The following is a 13694-nucleotide window of genomic DNA, read 5'->3' on the forward strand; positions in this document are numbered from 1 at the left end:
AGAATCAGGGGTTTTGGGGTATTTTTATGCCGTGGCGGCAGGTCCCGCTCTGTGTGCATAGCCCTGCAGGGGAAAGTCCCCGTTTGGGGAACTGGCCCCAAATTAGGATGGGAAAAGGCGGAAAAGGAGGAAGGGGCAGCTTTTGAAAGCGCTTTTATATCTTCAATAGAGAGGTATTTCGAGGGGGGGGGGGTGTCGAGTTTTGAAATTCTTTCTATAAACAGGGTTTCTTTGCATTTTAAAAACCTTATCTATCATAGACATTTAGACTTATGTATCTATTTACACATACCTATATATATATATATTTAGGGAATATATTTATGTTTCACTTATACCCCCCTATTTCCCACTTACTATATACAATATCTATTTAGACATATATTTTGACACTTAAATATCTTTATAGACTTCTCTATTTACACTTACATATAATTACACCTATATCTTTAGAGACTGATATCTATTTACACTTATATCTATTTAGACTTAGATATCTATTTACATTTATATATAACTTCTTATATTACATATAATATCTATTTAGACTTACTATATAACACGTAGTAAGGGTAGATAGCTCTATCTATTCAGACTTTTTTCTATTTTAAATTTCTTCATATATGAAATATATCATCCTTTTTGCATTTTAAAGTCCTTTATTTTTTAATTTATATACACAAGTTATTTTTGTATTTTAAAACCCTATATATGTCTAATTAGAATTTTTATACGCTATAATCCTTTATATAATATAGTAGATATATGTTTTTATTTTGAAAACCTTTTATATATATAAATGAATATTATTTTTCAATATATATAAAAATGAGATTTTTCTCTATTTCAATGCCTCACAGAAATTTACAGTTTTAAAAATTTTTTTTAACCCCCCCTATGAATTTTCAGGCATTTTGGGGCCGTGACACCCTTTTTTTGGGGAGACGTACCCCATGACCCCCCATTCCCCACTCACCTGCTCCTCCACTGTATCACACCTCACCCCACCCCCCACCCCCCCCCGTGATTTTAGGGTGCCCCAAATGACATCATCACCCCCCCCAGGCCCCCAACACCCCCCCTTTTTATTCAGCCCCAAAAAAGGCACAAAATGAGGGAAACGGCCCCAACCGGCAGCTCATTACTTTAATAATGCCATTTACGTATGTACACACACACCCCCGCCAAAAAGGGGAGCTCTGCTAGAAAAATAAAGGAAGGGCGGCCCCCCAAACGGTTGCAGCCCCCCCCAGCCTCCGTCCCGCAGGCTGGTGGCTGCCCCACGCAGGGCAGGGGCGGAGTGGGCCAGAGGATGGTGCCATGCTCTTGCCTGGGCTCTGCTCCGCGATGTTCCCCCTCCGTTCCCCCACTGGGACGGGCTTCCCAGGGCCACAAATGCCCCCGGCCTCTGTTGGCCCCGGACTCCCCCCACCACACAGCCCCCGCTGCTGCGCCTGCGGGGCACCCGCTGGAGACCGAGCCAGGAGCCTCCGGACACAGGACTGGCCCCTTACCGTCAGCACGCTTAATGACCGGCAGGCAAACCTGGGCTGGGGGTCTCTCTTGAGCATCACAGGACGCTTACAGCAAGACATCTGAAAAACAAAAATCCCAAATGATATTTAAGCATATTAAAAAAATAGCACCGAAGAAAATAAAGGAATTCAGTCCAAATAAGGGACAGGATAGTAGTTGAGCTAAAAGAGGATTCTAGGTAAACATGTCAGCTCGGAATACAACACATCCTTTAAAAGCCAGAGTGATTTGAACACTTAAAGTCAGTATTGATACTAATTAATACTATTTTGAACACATTCTTAGCAGAGAAGTAAACGCTCTCGCTGGTGTCGGAAAACGTCTCATCCCTTCCTTACAAGCACCGCTGCAGGGAGATAACCCCGTGAAGCTGCAGGAGAAGGGTGTACCGTAATCAGAATCTATGCTCACGGATCCACCACAACAGCTCCAGCCCTTGCGCTGCTGCTGCACATCTTGCTTGCTCGGCCAATAAAGCTGAAAGTGAAGTGTAAAACTTTGAAGAGTAAAATGAAAAATAAAGAACAAATCTCAGTAATTCACTTTATACTAAAAAGGTATGCGTATGTTTATACACATCCAATAAAAATACTTATACTATAAAAGTATTTGATTTTCCTTTTGCATTAATTTAACTTGCACAGCTGTGAATTAATACCATTAAATTATCTGTCCCCAAAACACACAGTTAATTTGACCAGGGGTTTTTTTGTGTGTTACATAATTAATAATTAGGAGGGACATCTGGCCTGTTGCACTGCCCAAGAGAGATGCTACTGAACTGCCAGGGAAACACACCATTGAAAGCAAGACAGAAATAAAGTACTTCAGAGCACTCCGTCAAAATATTGGGAAAAAATCCACTGCCTCTCTTTTTAAAGATTTATAGCAAATACCGAACTGCTTAAATACATCTAATAAATTGTATGCTACAGCTATTTGGCAATTACAATTTAAACAATGCAAGTCAGTTTGTAAATTATACAATTTTAACTTCTTTTTAAAGTTTCATTTATGATAGAAAAATCAGTGAGATAAGAGATCCCCCATATGGTTTTACTTTTGGAGGGGGAATCAAATCCCCAGTGCTGCAATACATAAGGCATTGGCAGATATGCTAATGCTTTTGGCAGTACTGAAGCATGCAAGGAACACATTTTTGTAATATCTCAACTGTTACAGCTGAGAACCAAAGACCAGCGATGCCATCAACTTTTGGAAGACGTGCTGTCTGGAAGGAAATTGACTGGGGTTTTTTTTGGTTTTGTGATTTTAAGAGAGTGAAAAGTCTTGTTGCTGATGTCTTCTACTGCCAAGTACATCATCTCTGAAGATCCACTCTGATGGGAAGTCCATAAAATGCAACTCCTTTGAATGAGAAAGATTTCCATTTTGGAAAATCTCTTTCCAACTGAAGTCAAAATTACACACTGTAGGTTAAGGAAAAAGGACATTATTGAAGCAATAACTCACCAAAAACACATCAGGAGACTCTGTCGCTAGTTACAAGGCTTCTAACGCTTCTTGGGAAAGCCTGGAAAACACGCGGAAGTGACGCCGATTTGTCCCGTTTTGTCCATGTCTCTTCTTTGACCTCGATTGCTTTTAGTACATATGCTAGTATCTCAGTAAGGTTTTTAAGTACTACTATAAGATATTTTAAAAACTTACTGACTGGAAAAGCATAGAGCTTTTATCATGAAAACAAAGTCTGTTTCTTCTGAACGTCTGAACTCTTATAAACAGTTTCTTTCCTCTTTTAGTACAAAACTATTTTCATAGTATCATTTAATAGTAAGCGTACAGAAACATTAGATTATGCTTTCAGGAAGAGAAAATAAACACAGGGAAGTAAGCTTTGCATAGGCGCAACATGCTCCAGAACAGACCTTATTTTATTTTTAGTATTTGTGTTAAAATATTTCATAGAAAAACTAGAGGAGAGTTGGCACATTACAGCCAATGGTGAAAAGACAGGGGAGGATTCTGCCAGAGGGGCCGTATGGGTCAGGCTGTGCACCGCGGGAGCTCCAACCGGCCGGTTTCTCTCCCGTTTGCCAGGTACCGGGGAGATGACGATGCCTCGTGCTGCCGCCTCGCCTGTGCCCCCTCACAGTGGAGCTGTCCCAGGAGAACCGGGGGACCCCCACCTCACTTCTGCCCTCAGGAATGGGACCAGGAGAGACCCTCCACGCAGAGAGAGAATCATAGAATAGAATCATAAAGGTTGGAAACGACCTTTAAATCATCGAGTCCAACCATCAACTCAACACCCCCATGCCCACTAAACCATGTCCCTAAGCGCCTCATCTACACGTCTTTTAAATACTTCCAGGGATGGTGACTCAACCACTTCCCTGGGCAGCCTGTTCCAAGGCTTGACCACTCTTTCAGTAAAGAAGTTTTTCCTAATGTCCAATCTAAACCTCCCCTGGTGCGACTTGAGGCCACTTCCTCTTGTCCTATTGCTTGTTACTTGGGAGAAAAGACCGACCCCCACCTCACTACAACCTCCTTTCAGGTAGTTGTAGAGCGCAATGAGGTCTCCCTTCAGCCTCCTCTTCTCCAGGCTAAACAACCCCAGTTCCCTCAGCCTTCTTCATAAGACTTGTGCTCCAGGCCCTTCACCAGCTTCATTGCCCTTCCCTGGACACGCTCCAGCACCTCAATGTCCTTCTTGTAGTAAGGGGCCCAAAACTGAACACAGGATTCGAGATGCGGCCTCACCAGTGCCCAGTACAGGGGCACGATTACCCCCCTGCTCCTGCTGGCCACACCAGTTCTGATACAGGCCAGGCTGCCGTTGGCCTTCTTGGCCACCTGGGCACACTGCCGGCTCATGTTCAGCCGGCTGTCGACCAGCACCCCCAGGTCCTTTTCCTCCGGGCAGCTTTCCAGCCACTCTTCCCCAGGCCTGTAGCGTTGCATGGAGTTGTTGTGACCGAAGTGCAGGACCCAGCACTTGGCCTTGTGGAACCTCATACATTGGCCTCAGCCCATCGATCCAGCCTGTCCAGGTCCCTCTGCAGAGCCTTCCTACCCTCCAGCAGATCAACACTCCCGCCCAACTTGGTGTCATCTGCAAACTTACTGAGGGAGCACTCGATCCCCTCATCCAGATCATTGATAAAGATATTGAACAAGACTGACCCCAAAACTGAGCCCTGGGGAACACCGGTCGTGACCGGCCGCCAACTGGATTTAACTCCATTCACCACAACTCTCTGGGCTCGGCCGTCCAGACAGTTTTTTACCCAGCGAAGAGTGTACCTGTCAAGCCATGAGCCGCCAGCTTCTCTAGGAGAATGCTGTGGGAGACAGTGTCAAAGGCTTTACTGAAGTCCAGGTAGACCACATCCATAGCCTTTCCCTCATCTACTAGGCGGGTCACCTGCTCATAGAAGGAGATCAGGCTGGTCAGGACCTGCCTCCCATGAACCTGTGCTGGCTGGGCATGATCCGCTGGTTGTCCCGCACATGGCTTGTGAGCGCCCTCAAGACGAAAGAGGCGCGTGGCGTGGATTTAATCCCTGAGGGAAGAGGCCGAGCTCCCCGCTGGCAGAAGAACGACTCGCCTGCTCGGAGCTGCTTGCTGGGGACAGCCCTGCCTGCACCTGGCCGCTCTTCAGCCGTGCTGGGAGTGCAGTCTGGCTGACTGATGCTCCAGCGAACAGACTCTCCAGCTAATTGCAGCTCCTGCTCATTACAGCTGCAGGTAATTTTGCCTCTGGCTAATGCATGCTCCAGACAGTAGACACCCGGTCTCGTTCCAGCTCCTGCTTCCTACAATTCTGGCTAATTGAAGCTCCAGCTCTGTACTGAAGCTCCAGTTGATTTCAGCTCCTTCTCCTTACAAGCTCTAGCTATTTGCAACAGTCCAGGCTTTTGACAAGGTCGTAAATCAATCACTGTCAAAATTTGGGTATTAGGATTAAAGTCATAGTTGTACATTGTATAAATATTAATTAGTTTGTATTATTAATTAGTTAATAACTATTCTAAGCAGTGTAAAAAGAAGAGCTGGACTTGAAGAGGGCATGCGGGGTCTGAAAAGGACCCTTCCTCCCAGAGACCACCTCAGACACCGAGTTTGGCCTAGTGCATGCTGGCATCCCGAACTTCAGGGGTCCAACAGGACCAGTCCCCCATCTCCGGGGAGGGTCCACGCACCCTGCCCACCCCCTGCTTTCCCTCACAGCCCCCAATGCTCTCCCACCCCCCCCGCACAAACAGCCAAACTGATTTCTGCTTTTGGCCCCCAAACCAGCTCACTTAATGCCCGTTTCTGAGCCCAAAAACCCAGCTGCTGAGCCTGTTCTCAAGTCCCAAAAATGCAGCACTTGACCTCTGTTCCTGGGCCCAAAACCACATGACTCAGTCCCCTCTATCAGGTCCTGAAAACACACAACTCAATCTGTTTCCGAGCCCCAAATTCAGCCACATTAGCCTGTTTTCAAGCCCCAGGAACAGAAGGCCTGCTCTCCATTTTCGGGCTCCAAACCAGCTCACCCTGTCTGCTTTCTGACCCCCTTCGCAGTCCCCATGTGTGATACTGAGGGGTGGGGGGAGTGAAGCCTCCCCACAGCCCTGCACCCCCAGGGCCCCAATGCGGTTTTGGGGAGCTGCGGAGGGCCTGGCCCCACGCCTCTGTGGAGCAGCACCAGCACAGGCCGGGCACCACTTTATTATTGCTGTTTCAGGCTTTATTTCTCCAGCATCACCAGCACCACCGGGCCCGCACCCCAAACCCCACAGGCCAAAAAACGCCTACGGGGAGCTGGGCCCAGCCGTCCCAGAGCGCAGCCCAGTGCAGCAGCAGGGGCCCTTCCTCACCCGTGCAGGCACCGGGATCTGCCCAGAGCCCCAGAAGTCCTCCGGGCTGCTGTTGCCCGACCGGCGCCGGGAGCGGCAAAGGTTGCCCGGCCCCAGCGAGGAGCAGCAGAGAGCCAGATGGGGCTGCCCCTGCTCCCCCCGGCTGGACACAGGCTCAGCTCCAAAACCCCCGATGAACCCAAGGACAGCGCTCGGCTGGGAGCCGCTTCTGTCCCCACCAGCGCCAGAACAGAGCCCGGAAGCGCCCGCGGAGCCTCCAGCCAGGGGAATCCCACATCCGAGACCTGCCACGCCCACAGCCCCATAACACATCCGGCCCCACAGCCCCTCACCTGCCCCAGTGTGGCTCCAGCTGCCCCATGGCCGGAGCGGAATGAAACCCAGCGAGGGCACCGGCCGCCACCCCGGCCCCACCCCCACCCCGGCACCACCCATATTTAATACAGAGATATGGAACAGAACAGAGGACGAGAAAGAGAAAAATAAAACAAGGCAGAAGACTGAGAAGCAGAGAGAAAAATAAAGGTTGAAAGAAAATGTCAGCGAGAGAGAGAAATCAAGAAAAAGAGGGACAAGGAGCCCTGCAGAGAGATGGAGCAAGAAAATGCGAGGTCGGTGAGCAGGACAGAGGGAGAGAGAGATTGGGGCGGGGGAGTAGAGAAAGAACAAAGGAGGGACAAAGATAGTGACAGGGTGCAGGACATACATATAGAGAGAAAAAGGACAGGGAACAGGACAAAGGGATTGAGAAAGAAAGAAAGGGTCAGATCTGTACAAAGAGATCAAGAAGGAGAAAAAAACAGCAATGGGCTAGAGGACAGAGACAGAGGAAGAGAAAAAAGGGCCAGGGAGCAGGACAGATGAGGAGAGAAAGGAAAAAAGGGAGAACCAGCTGCACAGGGAGGTATAGCAAGAAATGACTGGACAGGCAGTGGGACAAAGAAATAAAGACAGAAAAAATGAGGACAGGAAGCACGACAGAGGGACTGTGAGAGGGAACAAGGGGCAGGGAGCAGGACAGAGGTGGAGAAAGAAGCATTGGGGCAGAAGGATAGAAAGAGAAAAAAGACAGGAAGAAGGATGAGGAATGATAGAGAGGGGGAAAAGAAGGACAAGGAGCAGGACACAGATTGTCAGGGAAACACAGGGACAGGGAGCAAGACAAGGTGATACAGAGAGAGAAAAAAGGGACAAAGCGGCAGGACAAAGTGAAAGGCAAAAATAAGAGACAGGGAGCAGGACAGAGATGGAAGGGAAAAAGCCTAGGATGGGCAACAGGAGAGATAGATGGAGAGGGGAAAAAAAGCACTGGGCTGCAGGACAGAGATGGAGTGAGAAAAAACAGTAGCAGGGAGCAGGACAAATTGACAGAGAACAAAAAAAAAACAAAGAAAGAACAGGACAGAGAAATGGGGGGAAAGACAAGGAGAACGACAGAGAAACAGAAGGAGGGGATAGGGAGCAGGACAGAGAGATGGAGCAAGAAAGGAAAAGAGGACAGGAGGCAGACAAAGGGAAAGAGAGACAAGGACAGGAAGCAGGACAAAGGGATGGAAGAGAAAAAAAAGTAATGGGCTGCAGGACAGAGATGGAAGAATTAAAAAATAGACACAGAGAGCATGACAGAATGACAGTGAAAAAGAGGGACAGAGAGCAGGACAGCATTGGAGGAAAAAAAACAACTGTGATAGGAGTGGGAGAGAGATATGGAGAAAGAAAAAGTACTGAGGAAGAGAGAAAGGAAAGAAGGGACAGTTAGCTGCACTGGGGGATACAGTTAGAAAGGATGGGAAAGGGAATGGGACAGAAAGACAGAAAAGATAGCAAGAGGAAGCAGAGGAACAGCAAGAGAAAAAAAAGGGATAGGGATCTGGACAGAGATCAATAAAAAAGCAGCAGGGACAGAGAAGAAGAGACAGAAAGAGCAACAGGGAGCAGAGCAGAGAAAGAAAAATCAGGGCAGCGGCAGGATGGAGAAAAAAACCTGGGATGGTTAACAGGACAGAGAGGAATATGAATATGGGCAGGGAGTGCGGCAAAGGGACATAGCGAGAAATGATGCGACAAGAAGCAAGACAGAGCAACAGACAAGAATAATGGCTGAAAAAGAGAGAGAAAGACAGAGACATGAGAAGCACAGGGGATTGGAGAAAGAAAGGAAGGTATTAGGAGCCCTGCAGAGAGACAGAGGACGAAAAAAAAAAAGGGGGCAGGGAGCAGCACAAAGGGTCAGAGAGTAAGAGATGAACAGGAAGGAGAATGGGGACAGTGAGATACAGAATGAAAAAACCCAGCAACGGTGAGCAAGAAAAAGGGGGATAGAGAAAGAAAGAGAAGGAAGGAGGGAGATAGATAGGAAGTCCAGGGGCAGGGGGAGAGAGAGAGCGCGAGAGAGAGCACGCACACGGCAGGGATAGTGTGCAGCATATACAGGCACAGAGAGGAAAAGACTGCCAGGGAACAGGCCAGAGAAATTGTGGGGAAAAAAGAGACAGATGCAGATCAGGACAAAGAGATGGAAAAGGAAAAAACAGCAATGGGCTGCAGGACAGAGATGGAGAATGAAAAAAAAAAAAGAGGGAGAGAGAGCAGGACACAAGAATAGAGAGGAGAGGTACAGGGGAGAGAAAAAAAAAAAAATCACAGCAGTGTGGGAAAGGGGGGGGGACAGGGGCAGGGCAGGGAGGGATCAGGACACAGAAGAGGGGAAACAGGGCCCCAAGGGCCCAGGACTCACCACAGCTCTTGCCGATGCCGGGAGACTTAGACAGTTCAGACGCTTCTTTCTCCTTCTCTCCTCCCTTCCTCTTCTGTAACCCCGGTCGCTTGGCTGTCCTCCACCTAAAAGAATATGTGAGTGTCTCACAGCTCTGACGAGACGAGGCTTCCTACACAAGTAGCCTCGCTCGCTCGTTACGCGGCCATACCGCGCTGTTGGTGACACATACAGACCCTGCGGTCCGTGTCGGCGGCCTGGCCTGCTGTGGACTACGAAGAGGGATCCTTCCTCACCCGGAGACGCAGTCTCTCTCTCACCTGCAGTGGGAGGCAGCTGCCGGCCAGATGGCCTTCAATGTCATTTTCTCTACCTTTCTCTGGCCTCTCCAGCTTCAGCCGTGGCAGCTCCTGTCCACAGCCAGTAAGTGCTCCACCTGTCCCTTTTCGTCCCCACGCTGCGAGGAGAGCAAAGCCAGGCAGAGACAATCCACACAATCCTGAAGCGGGTGCAGTCAACAGTATCCCCAGGGGAGGAACGGACAACGACATCCTCAGCACGGCCTCTGGGAGAGGGAAAGAAGAAGCAACGACCGTTACTACCATAGCTCACCCCTGGCCGGAGCCCCTCCTTTTACAGGGGCTTCTGGAGATGCATCGAGGGCCAGCTTGCCGCCATAACAACAAGGTTTGGGGTGACCTGGGGCTACAGGACAGGCTTCAAGGGAGGTGCTGGAGCTGGGGACAGCTGCACAGGGCGAGTGGGGCTGGGGGAGTCTCAGGGGGAGCTCTGGAGGGTTGGGGAGATGCCTGATGCCTGGGGGATGTCCTCCTTCTTCCTCTCTTCCCTTCTATCAGCTCTCACTGGGGCTGCCCTGACTCGGCTAGCCTGCCGCAGCGAATGGTTTGAAGCTTCCCGTCCTGCTACCCCCGGGCGGCCAGCGGGCAGGAGTCACCCCTGCATCCACCAATGGGGCTCGCTCGCCTCACCGGTGCCCTAGGACACCCGCCGCCGCCGGGACCCGCGCTCCCCGCGCCGCAGTACCGCATTTCGGCCACCGGGCGGCAGCAGCAGGGAGCACCCGCCGGGCGGCGTATGCCCGGGGCGGCACCGGCGCTGCAGTTCCGCGCTTTGCGCGCCCAGCGCCCACCGGCAACGCGCACGTGGAGCGGCAGCGGCGTTTCCTTACCGGGAGGCAGCGACGAGTGCAGCGGCACCACGCCACAGGCACCGCAGGATCGCACTGCCGTTACCGGCGGACGGCAGCGTGGAGCACGGGAGCGTCTCCGCGGCGCCCACCTGCAGTACTGTATTTCGTTCGCTAGACGGCAGCAGTGAGCACGGGCGATCGCTCTATCTGCAGTACAGCGGTTCGTTCGCCCGGCGGCGCGCCACCGCGCGTACGCTCTCGGGGCGCTGCAGCACCGCTTTTCGGGGTACGGGCGCAGCACGGAGCCTACAGAAAACCACATGAAACCGGCAACAAAACGACACCTCGCGCCGCGGCGGTAGCAAGGAGAACGCCGCGCCGCACGCGCCCAAGAGCAATGCGGCTGCCCGGCAGCCAAGTCCGCGAAAACTACACCTCCCGGCATGCACTGGCAAACACAGCATGGCCTCCCTGCAGCCGAGCGCCGGAAGACTACACTTCCCAGCATGCCCTGAGGAACAAACATGCACCACCGGAAGCCCCGCGCCCCAGGACTACAGCTCCCGGATTGCCGCAGGAGGCAGCCTTCCCTACTCTCTCACCTTGCAGGCACACCGTTTGCCACCGTCGCACCTGGACGACCCGCCGAGCCCCGAGCCCCCCAGCGCGGCTCCGGCCAGGCCCCGCCGCCCAGCTCCGACACGGCGCGGCCCTGCCCCCCCCCCGACACCGCCGCCCTAGGGGCTTTCTCCCCGGGACCCGCCAGTCAATTGCTCGGCCCCGGCTCACCTTCTCCCTCGGTGCAGCCGCAGCGCAGCGACGCTCAGCAACCGCTCCGCTCTTCCCTTGATTCACACTGGCCCCTCCACGGCCAGCCGGGGCAAGGCAGCACCAAGACTAGCCCCTCCCCCTGCAGCCACGCCTTCACAGGAAGGGCCGGTCGCCATCAGCCTCACTGCCCGCACCTCGGGCTCCTCCAGCCCCGGCCCGCAGCTGGAGCCTAGCGGGGCGTAACCTCCTCCCCTGGGCTCCGTCACAACCGCTCGCCCGGTACAAAGCGAATGCAAATGCAGCCGTGAGGGCAAAGAAGACGACGAGTATTTTTTTAGTCACGCACATAACAAGCCCCGGGAGCAAGTCTGCTCCAGGGCTCGGGGCCCCTGATGTTCCCCATGCCCCTGGGACACCTCGGCAGTCGTTCCCGGAGCCACGCTCAGTCGTTTCAACAGGGAATGGATGGTCGGTCGGCTGGCTCCTGGAGCAATGGGCTGCTGGGCAGAGATGGAGGCCATCAAAAATGAGGAGCAGGGCGCAGGACACTGAGGGGCAGGGGAAGAAAAGAGGCAGCCAGCTGGACAGGGGGCATGTAACAAGAAAGGATGAGGAAGCAATGGGGACAGGGAGCCCGACAGAGATGGAGAAAGAAGCAGCAGGGAGAGAGGAAGAGAGGCAGCAGAAAGAGAGAGGGAGCAGTACAGAGATGCAGAAAAAACCTGGGACAGGCAGCACGACAGAGAGGGAGGAAAGAAGAATAAGAAGAATAGGGGCAGGGAGAGAAAGACAAAAAACAAACAAAGTACAGGGAGGAGAGGGAGGAATTAATAAATAGGAACAGGGAACCAGAGACAAAGAACTATAGAATAGCAATGGGCTACAATATAGATAGGGAGGAAATGAAAAATGGTGGCAGGGAGCCTGACAGAGCAAGATGGTGAAAGAAAATAATAGCGATGGGGTACAGGGAGGCCCTAAAAAACAGGGAGCAGGGGCCGGACAGAGAGACTGGGAACAGAAAAAACACGATGACCTACAAGACACGGAGGAATTTTAAAAACTAGGGACCAAGAGCCATACAGAGAAAGATGAAAAAAGGAAAAATAGTGACAGGCTGCAGGGCAGAAACAGAAAAAATTAAAAATAGGAATAGAGAACCAGACAGATAGTGATGGAGAAAGAAAAAAATTTGCAATAGACTACAGGGCAGAGCGTGAGGAATTAAAGAATCGGGTCAAAGAGAGATAAAGAAAGACGTCACAAAGATCCCATTTCCACAGGGAAGCCATAAATCCAGCAGGCTCTCACTCACAAGGTTTTGGAGACAAAAAACCGACGGAGCTGCACATCCCTCTGCATCGCTCCCCCGGCCTGTCCCGCCGCTCCCTCCCCTCCCGCTCCGAACAGCTGCGCCTACGGAGCTCCCCCAGCCCGTGCTCCCCGGCACCCTCTTCCCTTTCCCCTTCCCGCCGGCCTCCAGCCCGTGCTCCCCGGCACCCTCGTCCCCTTCCCGCCAGCCCCCTGCCCTGCAGCCCAGACCAGCCCTCCCCGCTCCCCGGTGCGCGCACCCCACAGCACCCCCCTCCTCCCGCCAGCACGCCCAGGCTCAGCCCAGGGACGGACGAAGAGCCCTTCGAGCCCTCCTTCCTGCTCCCCTCCGGACGCACCGCAGCAGGCAGGAGACCGCCCGACATCCGCGGCCTCCCCGGCGCCTCTGGCCCTCAGCGCCGGGCGGCCCCGACCCTTACGCGTTGACCGGCGAGAAGACACCGCGCGCGCGCCTCTTGCTCCCGGGGGCAGCCGGAGAGCAGAGGCCCCTCGTCCGCGGCTAGTCCGCCCCCGCCCGCTAGCCTGGGGCCGCCCTGGCCGCCGCGCTTCCGGTCCCTCGTACGTCATCGCACCGCGACGCGGAGGGCCCGGCCGCCATCATGGTGCAGCTCGGTGAGTGCCCGCCGGTGCGGCCCGCCCGGCCCGGCCCGGCCCGGCCACTAATCGCCTCACGCTCTCTTGGCAGGTAGCCGCCTCCTGAAGGGCTACCGCGGCGGGCATGTCGTGATCCGCTTCGCTCTCGGAGGCTGCACCAACCGGCCCTTCTTCCGCATCGTGGCCGCGCACAGCAGGCGCGCCCGCGACGGGAAATACCTGGAGCAGCTCGGCTGCCTCGACCCGCTGCCCAATGCCCACGGCGAGAAGGTGGCGGGGCTCAACCTGGAGCGGCTGCGCCACTGGCTGGGCTGCGGCGCGCAGCTCTCGCGGCCTGCTGAGAAGCTCCTGGGTAGGCCCCGGGCGGGCGTTCGGGAGCGGGGTGGGGCCCGGGACGGCTCGCCGCGGCTCACCGCCTCTCCTTGCAGGACTGGCGGGGTTCCTGCCGCTCCACCCCATGACGGTGACCGGCGCCGAGAGGCTGCGGCGGCGGCGAGCGCAGGAGGCCGTCGCGCCCCCTGCGGGCGGCTCGCCTGGGCCCGGCGGCGCGCCCTGAGAGACGTCCCGGCCGAGGGGCTGCCGAGCGGCCCGGGACAGCGCCGGCCAGCCCCAACCCGAGGATGCACCCTGCCGCGTCCGCGCATCTGTCCGCATTAAAGTCTCATTTGCACACTCCACACCGCGCACGTGCTGCTCTCTCCATACTCCGCTCTGAAGTTTACTGTTGCTGCCAAATTTGGTGCAACAAATATAAAAGGCATT

General features: G+C 53.5%; 1 protein-coding gene and 1 long non-coding RNA gene across 4 annotated transcripts; one reads left to right on the forward strand and one right to left on the reverse strand.

Annotated features, from left to right (window-relative positions):
- Nucleotides 1-1112: 1112 nt before the first annotated feature.
- Nucleotides 1113-12813, reverse strand: LOC142092290 (uncharacterized). 3 transcript variants are annotated; one of them, XR_012676994.1, is made up of 8 exons: nt 12677-12813; nt 11025-11503; nt 10275-10442; nt 9318-9650; nt 9107-9210; nt 3010-3070; nt 1926-2013; nt 1113-1595 (listed from the first exon to the last, which is right to left on the reverse strand). It is a non-coding gene; the product is annotated as an uncharacterized LOC142092290 (long non-coding RNA). The 3 variants fall into 3 exon arrangements; XR_012676995.1 differs by lacking the exon at nt 10275-10442; XR_012676996.1 differs by lacking the exons at nt 9318-9650; nt 10275-10442.
- Nucleotides 12814-12869: 56 nt separating this feature from the next.
- Nucleotides 12870-13609, forward strand: MRPS16 (mitochondrial ribosomal protein S16). Its single transcript, XM_075172105.1, has 3 exons — nt 12870-12950; nt 13024-13284; nt 13361-13609. The coding sequence occupies exons 1-3, from the start codon at nt 12938-12940 to the stop codon at nt 13486-13488; spliced, it is 402 nt and encodes a 133-aa protein (XP_075028206.1). The 5' UTR covers nt 12870-12937; the 3' UTR covers nt 13489-13609.
- Nucleotides 13610-13694: the final 85 nt, after the last annotated feature.

The sequence above is a fragment of the Calonectris borealis genome, chromosome 23, assembly GCF_964195595.1.
Source record: "Calonectris borealis chromosome 23, bCalBor7.hap1.2, whole genome shotgun sequence".
Lineage (NCBI taxonomy): Eukaryota > Metazoa > Chordata > Aves > Procellariiformes > Procellariidae > Calonectris > Calonectris borealis.

Coding starts and splice junctions, on each gene's coding strand:
- MRPS16 (XM_075172105.1), top strand. Junction 13,285..13,360: donor GCCTGCTGAGAAGCTCCTGG/GTAGGCCCCGGG, acceptor CTCTCCTTGCAG/GACTGGCGGGGTTCCTGCCG.